The sequence below is a fragment of the Poromitra crassiceps genome (assembly GCF_964638095.1).
Source record: "Poromitra crassiceps genome assembly, chromosome: 2".
NCBI lineage: Eukaryota > Metazoa > Chordata > Actinopteri > Beryciformes > Melamphaidae > Poromitra > Poromitra crassiceps.
The window spans coordinates 101622983-101649470 of NC_139624.1; the positions used below are offsets into that span (position 1 = coordinate 101622983).

At 44.9% G+C, this 26488-nt stretch overlaps 1 protein-coding gene across 1 annotated transcript in view; it reads right to left on the reverse strand.

Annotated features, from left to right (window-relative positions):
• Positions 1-26488, reverse strand: part of ccny (cyclin Y) — a gene marked incomplete at its 5' end in the record, with an annotated part of 113946 nt that overhangs the window by 12272 nt on the left and 75186 nt on the right. The window contains 6 exons of the mRNA XM_083655352.1: positions 9259-9378; positions 10285-10342; positions 11322-11357; positions 13961-14061; positions 15016-15039; positions 15273-15307. Of these exons, the coding sequence (XP_083511478.1) occupies positions 9259-9378; positions 10285-10342; positions 11322-11357; positions 13961-14061; positions 15016-15039; positions 15273-15307 (374 nt within the window). The remainder of the gene's footprint in view (positions 1-9258; positions 9379-10284; positions 10343-11321; positions 11358-13960; positions 14062-15015; positions 15040-15272; positions 15308-26488) is intronic.

Sequence of the window (26488 nt, forward strand, 5' to 3'; positions counted from 1 at the left end):
TGGTTTTGGTAGTTTTAGTTTCGTTTTTCTTTTGTTTGAATAAATATTTAATATTTTTTTTTTTGCTTAGTTCTCTCAATGCACTAGCAGACTCAACAGCAATCTGAATTCAGACCGTGTAGCTTAAAACCTTGAATTAATGGACAGGGGCGGAGCAACCCTATCAGCCTAGGGGGGGCGAAGCTCTTAGGGAATCCCCCCATCCCATCCCATCCCATCCCATCCCATTTTTTTTTTTTTTTTTTTTTCAATTAAGGCCGGCGGCGAAGAAAAATTTGCCTTTTTTGCATGTTTGAATCTGTTTTAGCCATATTTAGTGGAATAGCTCATTTTAAACACACCAATGTTCTATTGATTGAATTGCTCTCACACTCAGGCCTGGCCTGGCCTGGCATGCAAAAAAAAAAAAAAAAAAAAAAAAATCTTTGATGGGGGCCCACTGACGAGTGGGGCCCCGGGGCGCGCGCACCCTCTGCCCCGGTGTACGCTCCGCTACTGTTAATGGATCAAAAAGAGGACAGAGCAACAATGTGAAAATGCAGACAAAAACACAAAAAGCTGTGTGTTTTTACATCCCCATGACTGGGAGGGCCATGTGAACTGGGCTAATTGCCGGGTCATGTCAGAGAACTGATCCGAGCTGTATGTTTGTTACAAATAACTCTTATCCCGAAGGCATTCTATTTGGCATCCTATTTTTTTATAATTTATTTTGAATGTAAATATTGGTTTCTATCACTGTTTCTGCCTACATGTTCACCTCAGCAAAGCGACAGAGAAGGGCCTTACAGCTATACCCTCCCAGGAAATAAACTAAAGGATGATAATAGCGGCATGTGGTTTGGACGGAGAGAGAGAGCTATGCAGAGAGGAGAGGGGGAGAGAGATGGCGAGGAGTCTTTCATGGCCTTTTGAAGCCTTGTTTGACTTGCCCACTTGCACAGCTCAGGTGGCTAATTGGACGCGTCGTGCTGGGTTGGGCTTTGTGCCTGAAGGCAATGCCAACATATCTCTGTAGTGGCCCAAAGCCTGCCAACACATCCCACATACACACATACTGAGACACGTTCCAAATAGGCCTGCGTGAAATGAGAGACAGAATGCATGCTGGGCGATATGAATGCAATGGCAACAAGGAGAAAACTATACAAACAAGCACCCCAAAGAAGCCAGAGCCAGCATGTTTGGCAAACACTGGCCTAATGCTATCCCATTAAACCCCAAAGAGTGAATTCTAATGTGCTGTGTGTCACTACTCCATGCTCCGTTGGAAATCTTTGTTATGAAGGTTAGTGTCATGGACTGGGTTCTGTCATAGACATAGAAATGGCTTTTCGTGGAGCTCAACGTTAACATGAAGTGTTCCCCCAGTGTTCACTGACATTTCCAACACCTCACTGGAGACCTGCCACATACCAGCCTGCTTCAAAACATCAACCATAATCCCCTTGTCCCAAAAAAGACAAGGCCCTCAGCACTTAAAGACCACAGACCCGTCGCCCTGACCTCTGACCTCTGTGGTCATCAAGTCTTTCGAGCGCCTTGTCCTGTCCTACCTCAAATCCATCACAGACGCACTCCTGGACCCCCTGCAGTTTGCCTACAGAGCCAACAGGTCTGTAGACGATGCAATAAACATGGCCCTCCACCACATCCTCACACACCTGGACAATGCAGGAACCTATCTCCATTACATCCTCACACACCTGGACAATGCAGGAACCTATCTCCATTACATCATCACACACCTGGACAATGCAGGAACCTATGCCAGGATCCTACCTCCATTACATCCTCACACACCTGGACAATGCAGGAACCTATCTCCATTACATCCTCACACACCTGGACAATGCAGGAACCTATCTCCATTACATCATCACACACCTGGACAATGCAGGAACCTATGCCAGGATCCTACCTCCATTACATCCTCACACACCTGGACAATGCAGGAACCTATCTCCATTACATCCTCACACACTTGGACAATGCAGGAACCTATCTCCATTACATCCTCACACACTTGGACAATGCAGGAACCTATCTCCATTACATCATCACACACCTGGACAATGCAGGAACCTATGCCAGGATCCTACCTCCATTACATCCTCACACACCTGGACAATGCAGGAACCTATCTCCATTACATCCTCACACACCTGGACAATGCAGGAACCTATCTCCATTACATCCTCACACACTTGGACAATGCAGGAACCTATCTCCATTACATCCTCACACACCTGGACAATGCAGGAACCTATCTCCATTACATCCTCACACACCTGGACAATGCAGGAACCTACCTCCATTACATCCTCACACACCTGGACAATGCAGGAACCTATCTCCATTACATCCTCACACACCTGGACAATGCAGGAACCTACCTCCATTACATCCTCACACACCTGGACAATGCAGGAACCTACCTCCATTACATCCTCACACACCTGGACAATGCAGGAACCTATCTCCATTACATCCTCACACACCTGGACAATGCAGGAACCTATCTCCATTACATCCTCACACACCTGGACAATGCAGGATCCTACCTCCATTACATCCTCACACACCTGGACAATGCAGGAACCTACCTCCATTACATCCTCACACACTTGGACAATGCAGGAACCTATCTCCATTACATCCTCACACACCTGGACAATGCAGGAACCTATCTCCATTACATCCTCACACACCTGGACAATGCAGGAACCTATCTCCATTACATCCTCACACACCTGGACAATGCAGGAACCTATCTCCATTACATCCTCACACACCTGGACAATGCAGGAACCTATGCCAGGATCCTACCTCCATTACATCCTCACACACCTGGACAATGCAGGAACCTATCTCCACTACATCCTCACACACCTGGACAATGCAGGAACCTATGCCAGGATCCTATTCATGGGCTTTAGCTCAGCCTTCGACACGATCATCCCAGCCCTGCTGCATGAGAAGCTGACTCCATTTGCAGATGGACCACAGACTTCCTGACTGACCGGAAGCAGCATGTGAGGCTGGGAAAGCACATCACTGACTTTCGGTCTATCAGCACCAGTGCTGCCCAGGGCTGTGTCCTCTCTCCATACTTCTTCAGACTGTACACCAACAGCTGCACCTCCAGTCACCAATCTGTCAAAGCTCCTGAAGTTCGCGGGTGATACCACCCTCATAGGGCTCATCACAGACAGAGATGAGTCTGAATACAGACAGGAGGTTCACCATCTGATGACTTGGTGCAGTCAAAACAACCAGGTGTCAACTGCTCAAAAGACAGTGGAGATGACTGTGGATTACAGGAGGAGGAACACAGCCCCACCTTCCCCCATCACCCTGGGTGACTTCCCAGTCAACACACTGTGGAGTCCTTCCACTTCCTGGGATCCATCATCAGCCGTGACCTAAAATGGGAGCTGAACATCAGATATCTCACCAAGAAGGCACAGCAGAGGATGTACTTTGTGCGGCAGCTGAAGAAATTCAAAGTGAACGAAAGGCGGCGTTCACACACAATGCTCACACACGGCGTTCACACACAGCGTACGGAGCGTTTTTTCCCCGCTTTGTTTTGTTTTCCTCTGCAGTCGTGTGCACTAGAGTTGAGGACACAACGACCACACGGACGGTAGCCAGCTGGTTTTGTCTGTTTGATGTTGTTCACTGTCAACATGAAAGCCAGATTATTGCCAATTCTGGCAGCAGTGGAGGTTGAGGATCCCTATGGGAGGAGAAAATGCAGGAGGAGTGAAAAGACGAGCAGCAAGCTTTTCCTCCAAGTGTTCAACTTTTTTCAGCTTAAAAACGCCCATAGCGCTCCTCCAAAAACAAAAGACGCCACCAGCGCTAAACGCCAGGTGCGTTCCTTGAAAGAGGAGCACGTTTAGCGCGTCCTTACATAGAGAATGAATTGCAGAAAGCTGCTGGCAGCTCCAAAAACGCTTTTGGTGTGAATGTCCCCTAAGACGCCAATGATTCACTACTTGAACAGCGTACATCCGAGCCTGGTTAACGAGGAAGGCACCTCGTCCTCTCAGCCCACCATCACTTCGGTGTTATAATTAGTGGTGAGGAGATGTGATGGCCGGCGTGCAGAAAAGATCACCCAGGCCGTCTGCAACCTCATCGAGACGGATATGCTGCCCATACATATCGTTGAGGGCAACGGTTTTCAACACCTGATAAATGTGATTGAGCCAGCGTATGAGCTTCCCTCACGGAGCACCATTACCAGGCGGATTGAAAAGCGCTTCATAGCACTTCGCACATAGGCATTTTGTAAAAAAAAATATATATATATATATATATATATATATATATATATATATATATATATATATTCTTTTTTATTTAAAAATATATTATTATTAATATAATCGATAATTGATCGTTAATTTTCCTGAATTTCAATTATGGAAATTGATTCAAAATGCCCATCCTTAATGCCTACTGAACACTCCTCCACTCATGTAGTGTATATATTGGACTGTACTTGCAACGTTTTGATCTTTTAGTTATTCTTTCCTATTTCTTTATTTCTGAATATTGACATGACCGCTACGCTGCATAATGACACTAAGACAAATTCCTCCTATGTAATCTTACATATTGTGGCAATAAAAATGATTCTGATCCCAATGACCTTAATAGAAGTTTGATCAATTAGCACAGTATCTTTTCATCCCCTCCACACTGTTTTTCTTTGTTGTTTGCAAACAAATAAATGAAATCTTGCACTGATGCAGTAGACAACAGAATGTCACATTTATTACTACTAGCAAAGAGAACAGCCAATGCAACACACTGCTTGGTGAATCTGACTGGAGGATCAGTTTGACCATCAATCTTTGTATGAGAGTGAATACCCTCTGACACCGATTCCTGTTTAGTAGTTAAAACAACTAGCCAGTAGAAAGCTTACTTTTAAATGATGGCATCATACAGACTCCATACAGTCTTTTGCAGGTAGAGCAAAAGTGCAGCAGCAGCAGTAAACCAGCAAGTGGAACCTCTACAATGGTAGCTATATATACACAGGGGTTTTCCGGCATAGAGAATTCAGAGGTGACCTCTGTCAAATTCTGTGCAACTTCCAGCTCTTGACAAAACTCTTTTCTTCTTTTCATGGAAAACACTATTTTCTAACAAGGGTTGCACTCTGTGGATTTCATTTGTAATTGCGGCATTACACCGATGTGTTGACAATTTAATGTTAAATATTCTTTAATAAAGTCACTCATCTAAAAAAGCAGCCTTCTGAGTACCTTTGCATAGTCAAATCAGTGCACAATCAACATAGAAAATGTCTATTTTGTTTGAAAATAAAATATACACACACACACACACACACACACACACACACACACACACACACACACACACACACACACACACACACACATATATATATATATGTATATATATAAACCTTTCTAAACTAACAGTTGCTGTGTGTCAGACCAAGGCATGACCTCTGCCCCCCGATGTGCACTGATGCCTCTGGTAATGGAGGAAGACACACAACAGTGTTTGACTTTAGGAGCTGTAGCTTCAGCTGTTACTGTAGGGCTGGGAGATATGGACCAAAAATCATATCTGGCTATTTTTAGGCTGAATGGCCATACACAATATATATCTATCTCTACAAAGTGGGCTAAATGTTCATTTGTAAGTCAAAGCCACATGTGAGATGTTAGAAGCACTTTGATTAAAACAAGACTATAGAGACATTGCATGTAATAGGCCACGCCCATCACGGGGGAAGAGCTCCGTTCATTTCCACACACCAGCGTCATTTTCCTTGAATTAAACATAGCTAAAAGCTGTTGTGTGGTGGGGCTGCACAGAAAACAAATGTAAAAAATCGCCAGTTACAGTTTTTTTGTATTCCTGAGCAAAACAAGGAAGCCATTGAGAATTGGCGAGAAGAAAAATGTGGATCTAGCTGTCAAGAAGTAAGTTGGAGTGTTCATCTTCCGTATATACGATCTTTTGGTGCAACACGCAACCATGCACGTGACATAGGAGAACGCCAGGATTGGACAGGAGTTTGTGTTTTCCCCCGTCTTGGGTGTGGTTTCTGAATGGTGACGCGTTACGCAGTGTCTCTATGATCAAAATGAGATGCAAACACAGGGTTTCCTTCCATGACTATACTATAAATAATCATCAGTAATGTGGATATAATGACTAAGTGGGTAAGGCACATAACAGAACAGGCGATATCTAGGCTCATATCAAGATATCGATTTAATATCGATATATTGCCCAGTCCTATGTTACACTCAGCACTGTGTGTATGTCATGTTATTAGTGTCTTCTATTTGGATGTATCGAGTGATGACTCCGCATACAAAAAAGACTCCTTGTCAAACCGAAAGACAGGTGAAAGTCATGAGGGATGGTCATTTCCTGGAGAAACATTCCCTCCTATTCCATGATGCACTGGCTGGGAAAGGCAGGAAGAAGCCCAGCTCCCATCTCGGCTCCCCTGGCTAAAGTTAGCTGGAGCAGCTAAGCTAAGACCATAACCACCAGAGCACAGCCCTATTCAATTACTGACGGCATGCCAGACTTGACTCTGGAGAGCTGGAGGAGGCAAGCCATGTGCCAGGCGTGTGCTGTGTGTGTGTGTGTGTGTGTGTGTGTGTGTGTGTGTGTGTGTGTGTGTTCGCGTACATGAACGCGTGCGTTTGTAAGCGTGGCACATCTATGCTCAAGAACACCGTTAAATGAATACGGGCACGTACACGGAAGCAGACATGTAAGAGTTTCTGTCAGTGAGAGCGGGCACAAGGGCACACACACACCCACACACCTGTGCATCTGTCAGGAAAGCAGAGCAACCCAATACTAGGCCACCAGGCCACCAGGCCACCAGGCCACCGGGCCACCAGGCCAACCATATCAGCCCTGCACTCAGCACTCTGCAGAGGCACAGTGAGCGGACAAACTATGGAAAGACATGTTTCTGAATCTGGGCAGATGAGTGCAGAAGAGAGAGAGTCCTTTTCCAACTGAACATAGCAAATAAAACATCTCTAAAACTATAGTTGAGCAGTCTAAGACAATTAACACTGTTCTGCATTAATCTAATAGTGGACAATGCATGTGATCATTTCGTCGACAAAAATGACAAAAAAAAATCATCGACTACCTATTTTCACTGATGAAAACTAGACTTTAACTAAATAAAAACAAAGTTGTGATGACAAAAAATATGAGGAAATCTATTGACATTTTCATCAACAAATAAAAACTAGACTCAAATTTTAGGGAGGGACGAATTGAGAAGAAATCCAATCAGAAGAGTTAAACAGTTAAATCTGTGTCTGTATTGCACGTTCAAATCTTAATACCATTCCATAATAACAGATTAATAGATCTTTCCAATGAGTTTGGCAATTCTAAAGAAACAATAGTTGGGGTTTTCTTTCACTAAAATGAGACTAAAATGGCATTTAGTCGAGTAAAAAAACGTGACTGAATAAAAACAGGATGAGGTTGACTAAATATGAGAAAAACTAACAAGGACATTTGACACAGGACTAAAACTAAATTGAAAAATAGCAGACAAAATGAACTTTTGTTTGCCTTATTCTCCAACCATGCCTTTACTTGACATTACCATTTCTAAAGAACATGTCGATTCATCTATCATGCTTTTTAAGACCTTGCGTTTAGGTAATTTAATTAAAGACTTTTTAAGATTTGCCGAGGACCCGCAGATACGCTAGAGAGGGAGAGAGAGAGAGAGAGAGAGAGTGAAACAAGGGTATGAACAAGAGAGTATGTGAGAAACAGCAAGCTTACAAGAGTTGCAAAAGAGTGTACTAGAAAGAATGAGACAGACAGACAGACAGACAGACAGACAGATAAGCAGGGGAGCAGAGCTGGCCTGGTTTCTGAGGGTTTGACTGCAGGTGCACAGCACAGGATGTCAGTAATGATACATAGTACAAGAGGTAAGAGCGGGACCTTGAGTTCAAACCCAGAGAGTTCCCCTTGTGGCCCTCGCAGCCTGGCTGTAGGGATAGAAACCCTTGAACAAAGTCATCCTGAGAGGACATGCTGTAGCAGGGCTGAAACCCACTCTCTTGTCAGCATTTTGGTTTGACCTTCAGAGCTTCTACTCTCTCCTGGGACAATCTGTTCACTTTTCTACATGGCTTTTGTATGCTGCACATTCTCTAGAGGGCTCTACTGAGCACTTGCACTGATTCGCCCACTTAAAAAAACTGCTTACTTAAAAAACAAAAAAACAGTAGCGTAATACGTGGGAGCCTGAAACAGTCATTTGTGACACTGCTCATAATGGGGTGTGTGTGGGGTGGGGGGCAGGTAATAAATACTGCAATTCCTTGGATGATTGGTTGAATGAGTGAGTGAGTGAGTGAGTGGTTGTATGGTTAGTTGAGAAAACAGTCAAACAGAAAAAGAAAAAAAATTGACACTAACATGTTCTGATGCATGTGTGTGCGGCGAACCACAAACAATGGAACACATCTTGAGATGTAGCTATGCTCCAAAATGCACTGGAGATGATCTGGCCGAGCCGAATGCCGCTGCACTCGCCTGCGCCAACCACTGGATAGACGTGATATAGAGCAGTGGTTCCCAACCATTTTTGTGTTATGTACCCCTTGAGCTGTTTTACCATGCCGATAGTACCCCCTCACTCATGTGTGTCCATAATTCTCCTAAAGTTGTTATATTAAACTTATATTAAACTTTTAGTAGGCCTCTCTAACACATCTCATTAAATGAAAATAATTTGAATGACTCCTCTTTAATACAATTTTGAATTGCGAAAAAGTCACCAGTTTTTATCATTTTGGAAATACATTGTAATCCCAATCTTTCCAAGTACCCCCTGCAAGCTGCTCAAGTACCCCTAGGGGTACACGTACCCCTAGTTGGGAATCACTATAGAGGACGGCCGGACACGAGGAAGAAGAAGTCAAACAGAGACACTCGAGGCAATAGAGGCATTACATTAGGAAGTCAGCAATGAAAATATGCCACCAGAGACACAACAGCTCTGTGGTTGATGTCCACTGCAGGGCGGGTCTGAAGAGGAACCAATGTGAAAGAAGAAGCAATGAGAGAAGTAAGTCTTGGCAAGGCGAGGACAAGAAGGCAGGGCATGACACTAGAGGGGGCAAGGAAGAGGATCCAGAAAGCAACACTGCCTCCTAGTGTCAGCGGTGAAATACACACACACACACAGTCACTCACCAATGTGACGATGGCACACTCAGCGGTGAGCTGTGCGGCGCTGAACAGAGTTCTGACAAAGCGGTAGATCTGCTTCTGCTCAGGGTGGTGTTTGTCGTAGTCAGGAGGAATCTCGGTCTTCTACAATAAATACAGGTTAGAAAGAAACATACATCAATAAATTGATTCGGCTTGGTTTCAAAATGAAAAAAAGCCTTCATTCAAAATATTAAATGAATTTTTTTTAAGAAGGTTTAGCAGCATGAAAATACAACTCATTATGGAATGCTGTAAGCTGTTAGTTGAGACAGAGTACCGCAGGGATGATGTATTTTTGTAGGCTTACCCAGAAGTCCCTGTACTTCCTGGTTCCTGCGTGTAAAAGTCAATGGGTTTTTGGGATAGGAATTTCGGTTAAATGCATGAAATAAGGTCTGTGGTTAAAAAAAAGTTTATGAAACAGCGAGCTTTGTGTTCAGCAATTTAATCTTTACAAATGAGGACCACTTTTATGACTTTTGAAGTGTTTTCCGAAAATTGCGTTAAAAAAAACACGCTTGGAATATCATAAAAGTGGTCCTTATTTGTGATCATGATCTTGCTGAACACAAACGTCACCGTTTCATAAACTTTTGTGAACCACAGACCTTATTTCAAGCATTTAACCGAAATCCACATACAAAAATCCCATTGAGTTTTTTGTACATAGGAACCAGGAAGTGCTAACATCCAGGTACATAGGAACCAGGAAGTGCTAACATCCGGGTATGCCGGACTCATTCCTATGGTGGGTGGGGTGGGAGGTGGGAGGTGGGAGGTGGGTGGGGTGGGAGGTGGGTGGGGTGGGAGCGGCTGAATGATATGTAAGATTGCCAGCCACAGATGTGGCTGGATGTAAGCTGGCTCCCAAGGTTAACATACAAATATCCTGAGCATCCAGGAGTGTTTATTTGCACTTCATCAGCTTGTACGGGTTTGCTTGCTGATGAATCCTGACAGCTCTACAGCATGTGCACAATGGCAATTTACCTTCACTAAAGGCCTTACCGACAGCGGATGAAGCTTCTCGTCGAAAATATCTAACAACATTCTTCCGTTGACTTCTCTGGAATGACAGACAGAAAGGAGAAACATCAGCATATCATAAAAATTATGAATGTAAAAAAAAAAAAAAAAAAGGAGACCGTGGGAGACTCAATTAACTTAGAAAGAAAGGCACTGCCCATTCAATAAGCCATTTATGGATGTTTATCTTGACTTCAGTCAGCTGCCCTGCATGACAGCCCTATCACTTAAAGTGAATAGAGACAAAGAGAGGGACGTCTGTCTGTATCCTCTGAGCAGAACGCAGGCAGTTCACTAAAGAAGACGTCTGTCTGTATCCTCTGAGCAGAACGCAGGCAGTTCACTAAAGAAGACGTCTGTCTGTATCCTCTGAGCAGAACGCAGGCAGTTCACTAAAGAAGACGTCTGTCTGTATCCTCTGAGCAGAACGCAGGCAGTTCACTAAAGAAGACGTCTGTCTGTATCCTCTGAGCAGAACGCAGGCAGTTCACTAAAGAAGACGTCTGTCTGTATCCTCTGAGCAGAACGCAGGCAGTTCACTAAAGAAGACGTCTGTCTGTATCCTCTGAGCAGAACGCAGGCAGTTCACTAAAGAAGACGTCTGTCTGTATCCTCTGAGCAGAACGCAGGCAGTTCACTAAAGAAGACGTCTGTCTGTATCCTCTGAGCAGAACGCAGGCAGTTCACTAAAGAAGACGTCTGTCTGTATCCTCTGAGCAGAACGCAGGCAGTTCACTAAAGAAGGCCCGGCTCATTCAGACCTCTTGTATGGAGTCGGCCATCAGGCAGAATGTCACAGCATCCAAAGAGCTTGACATTTCACTGGAAGCCTTGGGGGGGCATGAGGGGCTATTTTTGTCTGCGGTTAGTGCTTTATCTGATAACAACTCATGTTGATATTTGATGCAGGACCGTCGAATGGGGTATGATGATGTATCTTCAAGAAATGGATTGAGAGGAATGAATGAATGAATGAATGAATGAATGAATGAATGAATGAATAAGAACGTCAACCTTACCTGTTCTTTATATGGTAATATATTGCAAGGGCTACACTGTAAAGACAAAAACAGAGGGCATCAAATTACATTTCAAGCCGAGACCAACACGGAGTATAATAATTCACAGAAATAGTTCTTCTATTCTATCTTGTTGCAGATTTAAATATTCAATGAATTATTCAAAATTCTGCCATAATCAGAGATAATTGAATGTGGAAGGATTTTGGCATAGATGTACAGTGAGCGACTGATAGAGCTGATTAACACATTGAGTGCCAGCCGTTTTTTCAATGCTGTAGGTAAGTTGTGCCAGGTTTTTTTTTGAGGATTCTGGCTCATTTTACAAGAGCCGAGGATTCTTTTCTGTTAAGACTTCGTGAACACCAATCATCTAAAAAGAACTAATAGAATGTGTGCTTTCTCTGTCTAAAAGAGTTAGTTTGTAGAGTTAGTAGTTATGTAGATATTAGCCGTTGAGTACAGCATGGTTTCAGAGATTTTCAGAGAGTTTTGAGATAAATGGATTTTTAGAACCACCTCACGTGCCTGTGATTATGGGTGCCCTTGGGCAAGTCTGTATACTGTTTTGTGTGTGTGTGTGTGTGTGTGTGTCTGTGTGTGTGTGTGTGTGTGTGTGTGTGTGTGTGTCTCCAAACTCCTCCCTCCGTAGGTGTGGCTTTGCAGTGTTTTGTCACAGGCGAGTTTCTGTTGCCTCACAGATCCCAAAAAAATAGAAGGGAATCGCAGGAGCGGGGAAGAGGAGAGGAGAGGCGAGGGGGGGGGGGTTAGACACGGGAGAGAAATTCCTTCGCGATCCCCTTCTTCCAATCTTGAGGCAGCCTACTCCGCTCTGCTGCTGCTGCTGCTGCTGCTGCTGCTGCTGCTGCTCCTCTGGGCTGCTGCTGCTGGCGGCTCTCGGGCGAGTCTGGAAACGGGCTCGTTCGTTTCTTGAGGTGTCGGCTGAGAGCTTTGAAGAAGCTTTTGCGATTCTGGTCTTATTTATGCGCAAAGGTACTCGAGTGTGTGTGTGTGTGTGCGCGCGCGTGTGTGTGTGTGTGTGTGTGTGCGTGTGTGTGTGTGTGTGTGTGTGTGTGTGTGTGTGTGTGTGTGAAATCGAAAGAGTTTTCGCCCAGCTATTTCCTTGAAAATTAGAATGGCTTTCTCCCGCGGACTGGCTTTCTCTCTGTCTGGAGAGAACTGTCGCCACTTAGTGGTCGGTAAAATAGATTATACACATTCTCTTCCTCCAATATTGATATAGAAGACGTAAAAGGGGTTGATTGATGTCCCACCGTCAAAAAAAAAAAATGTTTATGTAAGACGAGATATCTCGTCTTTGGCACTCAGCGGTTGGATTATGTAAGACGAGATATCTCGTCCTTGGCACTCAACGTGTTAAGCAATATCTGCTTTTATACAACAGTTGGGAAAACCTATTCACCAAAAGTAATAATAGCATTTTTTTTCAAGTAATTTGAGCCAACAGATGATTTGTGTCTGTTATTTGTCTCCGCCAACAAAAACAGTTCCCTCAGGATTGCACTGCCAAGTGTTGCCAAGCAACAGGTAAAATTGCTGCCTGCAGTTTCCCGACTGCAAGCTAGCTAAGTTAACGTTGGCTACTTTGAAGTTAGCACAGATGATTTCAGCTTATAATTCATAATTAAGGTCAAATGTATCCATATTGCTACTAGGTGCAAACACTGTGTGTGAACGCAGTCTAATAACATTAGAACAGCCTTTTTTTTTTAAATCAAGGTTTTCGGTTTTTCTCTCTAATTGTACTTGGCCAATTGCCCCTGCTGTCCCGTTCATTGCTCCACCCCCTCTGCTGATCTGGGGAGAGCTGTAGACTAGCACCATGCTTCCTCTGATACATATGATCTGGGGAGAGTTGTAGACTAGCACCATGCTTCCTCCGATACATGTGCAGTCGCAAGCTGCTTCTTTTCACCTGACAGTGAGAAAGAGTTTCACCAGCAAGACGTAGCATGTGGGAGGTTTATGCTATTCCCCCCATTTCCCCTCCCCCCGAACAAGCGCCCCGACCGACCAGTGGACACACTTTACCAGCTCAGTGGCCTTGTGGTTTGAGTGTCCGCCCTGAGACTGGGAGGTTGTGAGGTCGATCCCCGGCCGAGTCATACCAAAGACTATAAAAATGGGACCCATTTGCCTCCCTGCTCGGCACTCAGCATCAAAGGGTTGGAATTGGGGGGTTAGATCACCATATGATTCCCGAGCGCGGCACTGCTGCCACTCACCGCTCCCCCAGGGGATGGGTCAAATGCGGAGAACACATTTTGCACACTCAGGTGTGTGACAATCAGTGGGACTTTACCTTTACCTTTAGTGCAGCGACCAGGACTCATACCCCACTGGCTTCCCACCCACAGACTCGGCCAATTGTGTCTGTAGGTTGGTCTGATCAAGCCGGAACTACCGCTGCTGGGAATTGAACCCAGGCCATTGGCTGCGTGGTAGGGGGGTGTTTTTACCTCTACATTACCCAGATGTCCCATTACATTAGGACAGCTGTGAAGTGTTGTGATACATAATATAGTGACGCATCCTGTGCTGTTATACTGTATCAGCACTCATGGAATGCTTCTTGCCCAATCAAATTGCTCGACTGGAACTAGCTGCTGTATAATTACCATTTGATGGTGTATTTGAGGTTGGGCTGACTGACAGTGCTGTCATCAAGGAATATAGTGGAACATGAGCTGTACTTCCGTCTCACCGGGCCTGGATGATGCTGGACACACACACACACACACACACACACACACACACACACACACACACACACACACACACACACACACACACACACACACACACACACACACACACACACACACGTCAACCTCTATTCCTGTCATACTTGGACAAGCCAACAGACATGAAACTAATCCTGTAGTCCTCTGTCAACGCCTGGCCTGGTTTTATGACAGAATGACATCGATGGTGGAGTGCACCTTTAGAAACCCCCCAAACTCCCATTAAGTAGAGAAGTGTTTTTCTGCTGGCTCATCTTGTTCTAAATGATTTGCCCTAGCCTTTGGGTGCTTACTGATCCAGTGCCATTGTCAACTCAAGAGCACCTATTTTCTGCCCCTCATTAGAAAGTAATATACAGTATTAATATACTGTAAACCTAGCTGTTGCCTTTGAACTGTTTTTCAAGCACTCCTTCTCTGAAACAACTATTGAAAGAAGTGATGCTCATATGTTTTACCGAGAGTCACACAGTTCATTCAGCCTATAATAACCAGTCCCTCCAGCAATTGCTAACTTGCCAAAGTAACACTTCCCTGCTTCAACACAAATAGTGCCACGGATTTGACCAATTCCTTCACATTTACTGCATAACACCCATGAAGCGCTTCAAAACATGCAAATCACAAGTTAACTGCAGTAGATATTCACTTTGCATCACTATTTTTGAACATGCTTGTAATAAAGACAGTGGTAAAATAATGTGATGGGCCTGTTGCTACAGACAGACACAGATAACACTACTGACCGAGCACATCTCTAACAAATCACTTTGTTTCACTTATGTACAGACAGTTGACTAAGTTTCACTTATGTACAGACAGTTGACTAAGTGTTCTTTCACTTATGTACAGACAGTTGACTAAAAGTGGGATCTATGGGATTTGTAAAGGGAGGGACAATGATGAAAGGGTCATTTTGAGGACTTTACCTTGTTCTCCGAAATGTGTGTGAACTTGCAAAAGAAATACAAGCAGGACACTAAAATTACAATCACCATTGCAAACATAGGTCACAAATGCATTACACTAAAATAGCCACATATTAATAAGTAAATATATAGACATTTGAATAATTAAACATAAATTCATCAACTTCATAGTCTTTAGCCTTAGGTTGAGACCCACCCATGCCCCTATAACAAAGACCACAACAAGTCCTTCTCTATAGTATGAAGATCACACTCACGTGGTTGATGTAAAGGCTCTTGCGTTTTTCTCGAACTGAAAAAGAAGATGGGTGGTGGGGGGAGACAGAGGTGTCAGAAGATGGGTGGGGGGAGACAGAGGTGTCAGCAGTGCTGCCAGGCAACAACAATACAAACCCAAGTCCATTACCACTGCAATACACCACCCACACAGACAGGAGGCAGCATTTACCCAGGGTATCTTCACCTGACTAAAATAAGGAAGGTCCATATTAAGTTCACTATTGCTCTGGAATTTTTAGAAAATATTGGCTCAACAGGTATACTTTGCACCGAGTATATCTATACTATTTTTTATTATGGGAGAAAAAAAGAGAATTGAAAAGAATCTGATGGACTCTCCTCTCCTGGTACAACAGACATTGTGTACTGACTGACTGGTGAGAATGAGCATGTGCTAATTAATTAAAGCATTCATCATTTTGGTCTACATTAGTCAGAGCTAAATCAAGCATAGAGGCTGTTTTATTCAAATGTAAATTGCCATTTGAGCTTATCTGTTTCGATTTCAATCTGTTCATAAGATAACTGGTCATTTGCTTTGCTAATTGACTTGATGGTTTGTTATATGGGGCTCATTTCACTGGGTGCCATGTTGTGTCATGTTAAGTATGGCAACAGCCACTGGAAAGGATTGCTGCCAAAGCAAACTGGAGCAGACGCAGAGCGCGGCATCACACACACACAGACGCGCGAATGCACACGCACACACACGCACACACACACACGCGCGCACACACACACACACACACACACACACACACACACACACACACACACACACACACACACACACACACACACACACACACACACACACACACACACACACACACACACACACGGTGACGTAGTGAGCTGTCTGGCACCTGTCATCCCAGTACTGTCTGTCACTCACCTCTCTTCCCCTGAGCAGTCATGACTGTGTGCATTTCTTTCTAGCAAAAAGCATCAGTCTCTTATGTCAGAGGTTCTCAACTGTTTTTCAGCCAACGACCCCTTATAAGATAGAAAATATACCGGGGACCCCCTCATTCTGATTTGTGATTTTGGGCTCAGCTTGTTTCCACCGTAATGTGCTTGACATTTAAATTGATAGGTTTGTCAGATTAGAATGTAATCCATGAACCATTTTAGATTTAAAGCATAACATATTTTCATTGAACTATGAAGCTTTTTTCCCTGAAAACTTTTCGCGGACCCCCTGGCAAAGTGCCATGGACCCCTGCGGGTCCCCGGACCCCCATTTGAGAACCACTGTCTTATGTCATCGGTAGGGCTGCACAATTTATCGCAAAAAGAACAAAAGCGATTTCCAAATCACTTTCCAAATAAGAAGAAAGATGAGAAGATGCTGGCATTTTTAGCGGTGACCAGCAGCTCTATAGCTCGCTCTGTGGGTCGGTCGGTCGATCCCCAAAATACGTGCGCGCGTGCATGTGTGTGTGCGCACGTCACGTGCATGTGTGTGTGCGCGCGTCACGTGCATGTGTGTGTGCGCGCGTCACGTGCATGTGTGTGTGTATAGCTCAGGGGTGGCCAACCACTCAGAGACTAAGAGCCACAAAAATGTATGTGGTACCACAAAGAGCCACATTATACACACGGGCTCACAAAAGTGTCTCTCTCTCTCACACACACGCAAAATCAAGATCAAGAATGATTTTAATAGCAGCCACAGTAGGTAGATTACAAATGAGAATTGACTCTTAATGTAATGACAGAAAACAATTCAAATTATCAATTCAAATTATAATCAAAAGTCCTTTAAAGTGACATGGGGGGGGGGAGGATAGAGTGTGTGTGTGTGTGTGTGTGTGTGTGTGTGTGTGTGTGTGTGTGTGTGTGTGACTGGGTGACTGTGTGATAATGTCCATGGGGGGGGGGGACCCCAGTCCTTGCAGAGTTGGTTGTGTTCAGGGGGCATGGGGGGATGTCAAAGTCCTGATTTGTGGGGGCTTTTGGGTCTTGTCTCATTGAATGAAGAGGCAGATGGCAGGTGGACAGAAGCTTTCCCTGTGTCAAGAGAGAAATTAAAATCTCACTCAGCCAGATGTCACACACCCCTCACTATTAAATATCCTACCAAGACTAGAGGCAAGTGACAACATTGCACAAAGACTTACATCTCTCTCTCTCTCTCTCACACACACATGTCTGTCATAGTCTCTCTCACTCTCTCAATCCCTCCTCTCTGTCTCACAAACAGTCCCTCTCCACCACATGTCTCACACACAAACACTTAAGAGGGGAGCTGTCCATCATTCTGAACACGTGCACGGTGCATCTCTCTCTGTTTCACACTCTCTCACACACACTCACACACACACACACAGTGCCCCCGTACCCCCTCTCATTCTCTCTCCCCTGCGTGGCTGAACATTGCACATGAAAATATAAATAAAATATACATGTAACAATTTACAATAGGCTACCTTCCAATAAAGATTTTCTGTCTTACCTGCTGCGTTGACTCGTCTCAGTGGGACTTCTGGCACTCCTTGCGTGCAACAATCCTCTTCAAATCTGGTTTATATTCCGTTGTGGCCACTCGCAGCAGTTCTTTCACATGCGTGTCAGTAAGAACAGATCGGTGCTTGGATTTCACGTGTTTCAGAGTAGAAAACAGGGACTCACAAACGTATGTTGACCCAAACATTGAGAGTAGCTTGAGCGCAGCCTGCTTGAGATTGGGATATTTTTCCTTTGGCACAATTTTCCAAAACTCAGCGGTCCCTTCCCTCAGAACGGACTTCAGTCTGTCATCCTCCGACAGCTCAATCATCTCCAACTGAGACGCTGCTTCGTCTGTGACAAGCGGGGCTTTTAAACAGTCTGTCTCCGCTTTGAACGGGTCGACAAGGAAAGTAATCTGGGGCCTTTTCAGCTGTATGTCGTGGAATCGGGTCACAAAACTGTCCTTAAGCGTTTCAAGCAGTGTGGCATACCTGGCTGTTGCCTTTCTCAGGGCGGCGGGGGCGTTTTGTTCCCTTGCTTTTTGTAGAGAGGGAAAGTGGACTAATTCTCCCTTTTGAAGATGCGATTTAAACAGCTTGAGTTTGTTGATAAATGCAAATACACTTTGCACCAGGTCAGGCAGCATTTTTAATTTCCCCTGCAGATCCAGGTTCAGTTTGTCCAGATGACTCAGCATGTCGACCAAAAAAGACAAATCCATAATCCAAAGGGGATCAGAGAGCTGCGGGTAATCCTTGTCCTTCTCCTCCATGAAAAGTTTCACCGCATCCAAAAGCTCAAGGAAGCGAGACAACACTTTGCCTTTAGAAAGCCACCTCACAGTGCAGTGAAGCGGGAGGTCTCCGGGAAGGCCCTCGTCCAGCTCAGCAATGAGATTTTTGAATTGCCTGTGGTTAAGCGCATGTGTGCGAATATAGTTGACAATTTCCAGCACGGGCTTCATGACGTGGTCTAAATTCAGCTTTTTAGACACAAGTTGCTCCCGATGAATGATGCAGTGGAAATTCCAAAACTCTGGATATGTGTTGTCAGCTTTACAGAGCCCCACAAGCCCGTTTACAGATCCAATCATTGACGGCGCACCATCCGTGGCAATTGCTGTTAGTTTCTGTAGCGGCAGATTTGCTTTCACAAACACGTTAGTCATCGTTTCTTTCACGTCGATGCCACGGGTTCTGTCCTTTAATGGTACGATATCAAGGAGTTCTTCTTTTATCACACAATCTTCTGAAACCGACCGTACAAATATTGCCAATTGAGGCTTGTCTTGTACGTCACAAGACTCATCCAATGCGACACTGAAATACTCGCATTTTTGAAGATCAGAATGTAATTCTGATTCAATGGCATTATTAATGTCCGTTATCCTGTGTTCCACAGTGTGGCGTGACAGCTGGACGTCTGATACCATTTTCTTCAGTTTGTCATTTTCCGGAGACAAGATTCCAACTACATCACTGATGCATTGTTTTACAAACTCGCCTTCATTGTATGGCTTTTTAGCGCGTGCAATGTTCCACGCCACTTGATATGAAGCAAGCGTCGCTGTCTCAGCTTGCTTCGCAAATCTTCTGAACAACTGAGTCTGTTTTTCACTACCACTCTTCAAACTCCTTATTTTATTCTTACGAAGTTCACTGCCTTGAGGGAAATCCTGATCGATGTTCGGGTGGTGTGTGCTGAAATGGCGCTGCAGATTTGAAGACTTAAAATGTGCGAGCGCCGTCTGGCATATTAAACAGAAAGGCTTGCCATTTCGTTCAACAAAAAAAAATTGATTCTCCCACTCTTCTAAAAACGTCCTATTTTCTTCTTCGTATTTGCGCTTCGTTGTGCATTTCTTCCCCGCCATTGTAGATTGAAGTTTTACAAGGAAAAGTAGGCTACGCCCCACCCAACACTGATATCAAATCACCTGCTCGAAACCTGAGGGGCGTGACTCACAAACAGGCTGTCAAATGGCTGAAGAGGACTGGGGATGTAACACACACACATAGACTCACACACACACACATACACACATTCATATTTAATTGAAGAGCCGCACACACATGTTAATAATAATGAATTAAAGAGCCGCACGGGGAGGGGCCAAGAGCCGCATGCGGCTCGAGAGCCGCGGGTTGGCCACCCCTGGTATAGCTGGTCGCAGCTATTGTGACCAGTGGCCAACAGATGTTACAACCACGAACTATATGTATACAGGTGGGGAGCCAACCAGAACCATGAGACAGGACACCAGGAGCTGGATACACAATAATCTTTATTACAAAGTAGGAAAATATTAGAAACCCCAGCCCACAGTCCAGGTGTAGTAGGTCCCACAGTGTCCTCTGTCCGCTCCGTTCGTGTTCCAAACACCTCCAAGGAAGCTACGGGGGAATAATGAGACAAGTCACTTGACTGGGCAGAGGCCCAGGCTCCCGAGGGAGATGGCAAAACCAGCTAGTGGTCCGAGTTTGTCCAGAACAATGGCCAAGAAAAAGGAAGGAAACAGCACTGCAAAATATCACTGCAAATTCACACGTGATTTAAGAACCTCTTGGGTATTTAGCTTTATGCTATGGAAAGTTGAAGGGGGCAATGCTCCGCGCTCCACAGTAATTGCACACGTGATTATAACTTCTTCACTTATCAAAAGCACGCTTTACACCGCACGTCAAAAAGGGACAGCTATAGCTGACATAGCAGGCCGGTGGCTAGGTGGTATGTGGGCTTTGTTTGGATGGGGCGAGGTACAATAAAAATGGCGCTCAAAGTAGGCTACAGTGTCAAAGTACAAATCTAAAAACAATGTTCATCTGGTCAGGCCGGGTACATCAGTAAAAAGGGGTAGAAAAGGCAGGAGGACAACAGGAAGGATGACAATTTGCAGGAGACATAAGAGGGGCACTTAGCTGTAAGAGGGGTGCGTCGTGACTACACCCCTCTACATTCCAACGATGCTTCCCCTCCAAGAAAGCCGTGTCGTGCAGTTCCTCTGGCCGTCAGACTGCTGTCAATGGTGGTGGGTCTGGATACCGTGCGCCATCGGGAGTTTCACTACTCGTATCGTAGCTCTGCCCTCTTCCAAACGTCCCGTCAACCTTCTGGTTTGGCTGCTCTTGCCCGGGACTGCGTTTGTTCCTGCGTCAGGTTTCCTTCACCGTCAGGTCTGCTTCACACTCAGGTCTGCTTCACACTCAGGTCTGCTTCACACCACCTTGGCCAGCACCCTCCCCACTTCGACATCGAAGATCCCCCTGGTTCTCCACCACGCCTGCCTTCTCTCTCCTGGTTCTCCACCACGTCTGCCTTCTCTCTCCTCTCACCTCCACGGCTGCCTTTAAAAGGGCGAGAAGAACGCCAGCCCACTGCAAAAACCCAGTCTCCTAATCAGCCGCAGCTGTGTTCAATTAGGATTTTCCCACCCCATTCAACCATTCACTCACTCGTCTCAACCCCTAAAGTTAATTTACAGGGACAAAGCATTTAAAAACTGGCCTGTGACATCCCCCCACACTTAATGGTTCTAGTCCCTTAGAACCCTGTCCACATCCCTGTACCTTGTTATGCAGGGCCACAAACATGACAAACAAAATCCACATCCCTGTACCTTGTTATGCAGGGTTAAAACATGACAACAAAGTCCACATCCCTGTGCCTTGTTATGCAGGGCCACAAACATGACAACCAAAGGTTCACATCCCTGTACCTTGTTATGCAGGGAACAAATATGACAAACAATAAAATCCATGATAAAATCATTTCTGCCTGGCCTGGACCCTGTGATCCTTCTCCTGGCATGTCAGATGGCTAAGGAGGCTCAACCCACGTGTACAAAATCCTGCCGACAAACGCCAAATGTGACCAGTGGCCAACAGATGTTACAACCACGAACTATATGTATACAGGTGGGGAGCCAACCAGAACCATGAGACAGGACACCAGGAGCTGGATACACAATAATCTTTATTACAAAGTAGGAAAATATTAGAAACCCCAGCCCACAGTCCAGGTGTAGTAGGTCCCACAGTGTCCTCTGTCCGCTCCGTTCGTGTTCCAAACACCTCCAAGGAAGCTACGGGGGAATAATGAGACAAGTCACTTGACTGGGCAGAGGCCCAGGCTCCCGAGGGAGATGGCAAAACCAGCTAGTGGTCCGAGTTTGTCCAGAACAATGGCCAAGAAAAAGGAAGGAAACAGCACTGCAAAATATCACTGCAAATTCACACGTGATTTAAGAACCTCTTGGGTATTTAGCTTTATGCTATGGAAAGTTGAAGGGGGCAATGCTCCGCGCTCCACAGTAATTGCACACGTGATTATAACTTCTTCACTTATCAAAAGCACGCTTTACACCGCACGTCAAAAAGGGACAGCTATAGCTGACATAGCAGGCCGGTGGCTAGGTGGTATGTGGGCTTTGTTTGGATGGGGCGAGGTACAATAAAAATGGCGCTCAAAGTAGGCTACAGTGTCAAAGTACAAATCTAAAAACAATGTTCATCTGGTCAGGCCGGGTACATCAGTAAAAAGGGGTAGAAAAGGCAGGAGGACAACAGGAAGGATGACAATTTGCAGGAGACATAAGAGGGGCACTTAGCTGTAAGAGGGGTGCGTCGTGACTACACCCCTCTACATTCCAACGATGCTTCCCCTCCAAGAAAGCCGTGTCGTGCAGTTCCTCTGGCCGTCAGACTGCTGTCAATGGTGGTGGGTCTGGATACCGTGCGCCATCGGGAGTTTCACTACTCGTATCGTAGCTCTGCCCTCTTCCAAACGTCCCGTCAACCTTCTGGTTTGGCTGCTCTTGCCCGGGACTGCGTTTGTTCCTGCGTCAGGTTTCCTTCACCGTCAGGTCTGCTTCACACTCAGGTCTGCTTCACACTCAGGTCTGCTTCACACCACCTTGGCCAGCACCCTCCCCACTTCGACATCGAAGATCCCCCTGGTTCTCCACCACGCCTGCCTTCTCTCTCCTGGTTCTCCACCACGTCTGCCTTCTCTCTCCTCTCACCTCCACGGCTGCCTTTAAAAGGGCGAGAAGAACGCCAGCCCACTGCAAAAACCCAGTCTCCTAATCAGCCGCAGCTGTGTTCAATTAGGATTTTCCCACCCCATTCAACCATTCACTCACTCGTCTCAACCCCTAAAGTTAATTTACAGGGACAAAGCATTTAAAAACTGGCCTGTGACACTATTACAAATTCACGCTTGTTTACTTATGACTGTCACACTGTTCCTGATCTCTGGAAAAAGTCTATTGTAATTCCAATTCCTAAGGTCTCTTGCCCATCCTCTAACAAAGATTATAGACCCATCGCTTTGACTAGCAGTGTCATGAAATGTTTTGAGAAAGTCATAGTCAACTCTCTCAGGCTGGATGTGGCACCTTACATTGACCCTTGCCAGTATGCGTACAGGGCTGGGCGCAGTACTGAGGATGCTATCGTCAGTGTGACACATCTTATAAGTAAGCACTTAGAGAGGCCTGCGGCATACGCCCGGGTCCTATTTGCTGATTTTAGCTCAGCGTTCGACACGCTTAGACCTCATGTGCTTGCTCAGAAGCTGTTAACCATGCACGTTAACCCGTTCATTGTTAAATGGTTTTACTCGCTTCTATCTATGAGACCGCAACAGGTTACGGTTAATGGCTCTCTTTCTAGCACCAAATTTAGCAGTATGGGGGTGCCTCAAGGGGGCGTGAGCTCTCCCTTCCTTTTCACTGCCTACACAAATGACTGTAGGAGAAGTCATTCAAATAATACTGTCATTAAATTCTCAGATGACACAATAATCTTGAGCCTGCTGTGTGCAGATGACTGTCCCTCAGTGTATCACAGGGAGATTTCAGCTTTTGAGGCCTGGTGTGAGGAAAACAATTTAATCCTAAACACATCTAAAACAAAAGAAATGATCTTTGATCCCAAAGCGGTCAAAGTCCACGACCCAGTGGTCATAGGGGGGAGCTGCATTGAACAAGTTAGCTCCTACAAATACTTGGGTGTAAAAATCGATAACTTGTTCAAATGGAATATACACGTTGATTATTTGTGTGGCAAATTAGCACAAAGACTCCACTTTCTCCGAAGGCTGAGACTGTTTGGAGTAAGTTCCAAGATCATGCTAACTTTCTACAATGGAGTGTTGGGTAGCCTAATAAGGTATGGCATGGAGGCATGGTTCGGCACCCTCTCTATCCAGTACAAGTCTAAAATCAACAAAATGATAAAAACTGCTATGAAGATCATAGGGCAGAGGGACTTCCCCCCCCTCCAGACCATTTACGATAAGAAAGCAGTGAATCTGGCTCTTAAAATTTTGGATGACCCCACCCACATTCTATATCCTGACTATGAGCTACTACCTTCTGGAAGGCGCTTCAGAGCCTGTAGCTTTAAGAGTAACCGCTATAAGCGCTCCTTCCTCCCAACATCTATAGCCTTATTAAATAAACTGCCTGTCCTCCCACTAGAGGGTAGAGCTCTGTCCTCTGTGAGGTCAGAGCCCGGCTACCCAGGAACCCTCCATTAAGAGCCTGACGACCCAGGAAACCTCTGGATTAACGTTTCCTGGTCGTGAGAGGACAGAGCTCGGTGATTCTGGAACCCTCCTTAAAGAGCCGGATGATCCGAGAAATCTCTGATGGTATTGGTGTGGCATACATGGTAGCTCACTCTGAGCTCGGCTGTCCCTGCAGCCTGTCTGGTCATGTGATATTTATCTTGCCTTAGTTAGTTTTATATTCATTTTATTTCATTTTATTTCTCTTATCATTTTATCTTTTTATTTCTTTTACTCTTTACTGTGGTTTTAATGTTTTTAGTTTTAAGTAACCATGGTTTATGATGGTTTTGGTTTGATATGCGGTTTTGGAATTGTGCAATACTTGAAGTGCAATATTTGAATTGAATACTGAAGTGCAATATTTGGGTAGGTAGAGTTGTTAACTCGTAGCCCAGGCTGTATCACGTACTATGTTGTCCTCTTGTTTACACGCCGTTTGTCTTCAGATGTACTGTACTGTCTGTTACGTTTGTCATTGCCCTATTGCTGCTGTACAAATGCCTAAGACAAATTTCCCTTTGGGACAATAAAGTTAAACTCAAACTCAACTCAGACTGTAAGACAGATGCTTCATACAGCTTTCTCAACAACATATGGTGATTTTGTTTTTTTATTCACACCCTCTCCTCCATGGAAGAGAAGATCTTTCAAGGCACTGCTGAAAATGAAAAGAATCATGTGGGGGGGGCACGTAACAAATGTCACATTTCAACAGTCAAAAGATGATCTCTTGGTCAAGGCTATGCAGTCCTAGTCATTATGGTGCATCACGCACACGTACACGCACGCACACACACACACACGCACACACGCACGCACGCACGCAGAAAGAAAGCAGCTCCACAGCAAAGGTACATTGCCTGCTGACAATACGGACCGAGTAGAAGAATACAATACAATACAATACGATACGATACGATACAATACAATACAATACATGGAGAGGCCTTTCCCTAAACAGAGTCAGGCCCAAGCCACGCAGTACAGCAGGCCTGCCCGCCGACTGAGAGCACACACACACACACACTTACCTCTCTTGTTGAGCACGGCAACTGAAAAACACACAGTCCAAGTTGTCTCCATCTTTGTTTATGACACACAGATATATACACAACGGGCTTCAGTTACAGAAATGGCCGTGTGTAGAAATCTGAAGAATGCCGAAATTCTGAATATAAAATCACGTAGTTGATGAAAATGACTAATGACTGCTTACTGGTGAAGTCCTGAAAATATAGACATGCTTTCCATACTGCTATTACATTACTTTATGAATGATGGCCAGTATGTGGAGAAGATAATACGTTTTGTTTTAGATTTCTATGTGGGTCTTACGAGGGCAATGCTTATTATTTTAGCAGTCAAATTACACCTTCAATGCAGCCCCTTGTCTCAATGACACTTTTGGAGATGAATATGGGGGATTCATCTTCAAGGAGCTGTCAACAACAGTATCTTACATGTTTTCAGTGTCAGAATCAGGTCTTGTTCATTTCCTCCCCAGGTATTGCCATTGGTATCTCACCACCACTAAGTCCTATATTGTGCCAGTGGACACTTGGATAAGAAGCAGCAGTTTGAAAAGGCTAATAAAACCGCATGGGGGATCAGCACCTGAATATCACACGTTATTATCTCAGCCTTCAGGCTACAAAACTCCTCATCTGAACCAGCTATTCTGCAGGCTGTGCAACTTAAACAATATTAAGCCACTTATCATCACAGTAAAGACATTATGTCTAAAGTAATAACACTAATTAAAATGTAATTTAATCTAACAGTCATTTAAAGCCACAACTTTAATTATATTGTAACCATTTTGCTTGATTAAATCGTGATATCACTGTCAGGCTGAAGGATCCTCCTAGCTGCTGCAGGATGGTTTTCTGCCTGATAGTGTACGGGCGAGATGATCAAAACATCCCCGTGCATCTTAACAAATGTGACACATTGCCAGGTGGTTTGAAATGTTCCTTCAGCCTGCAGCATCTGTGTGGTGGAGGAGAGGACGCTGCTTGATGCTATGTGTCTGTAGTTCAGCCTGCAGCATCTGTGTGGTGGAGGAGAGGACGTTGCTTGATGCTATGTGTCTGTAGTTCAGCCTGCAGCATCTGTGTGGTGGAGGAGAGGACGTTGCTTGATGCTATGTGTCTGTAGTTCAGCCTGC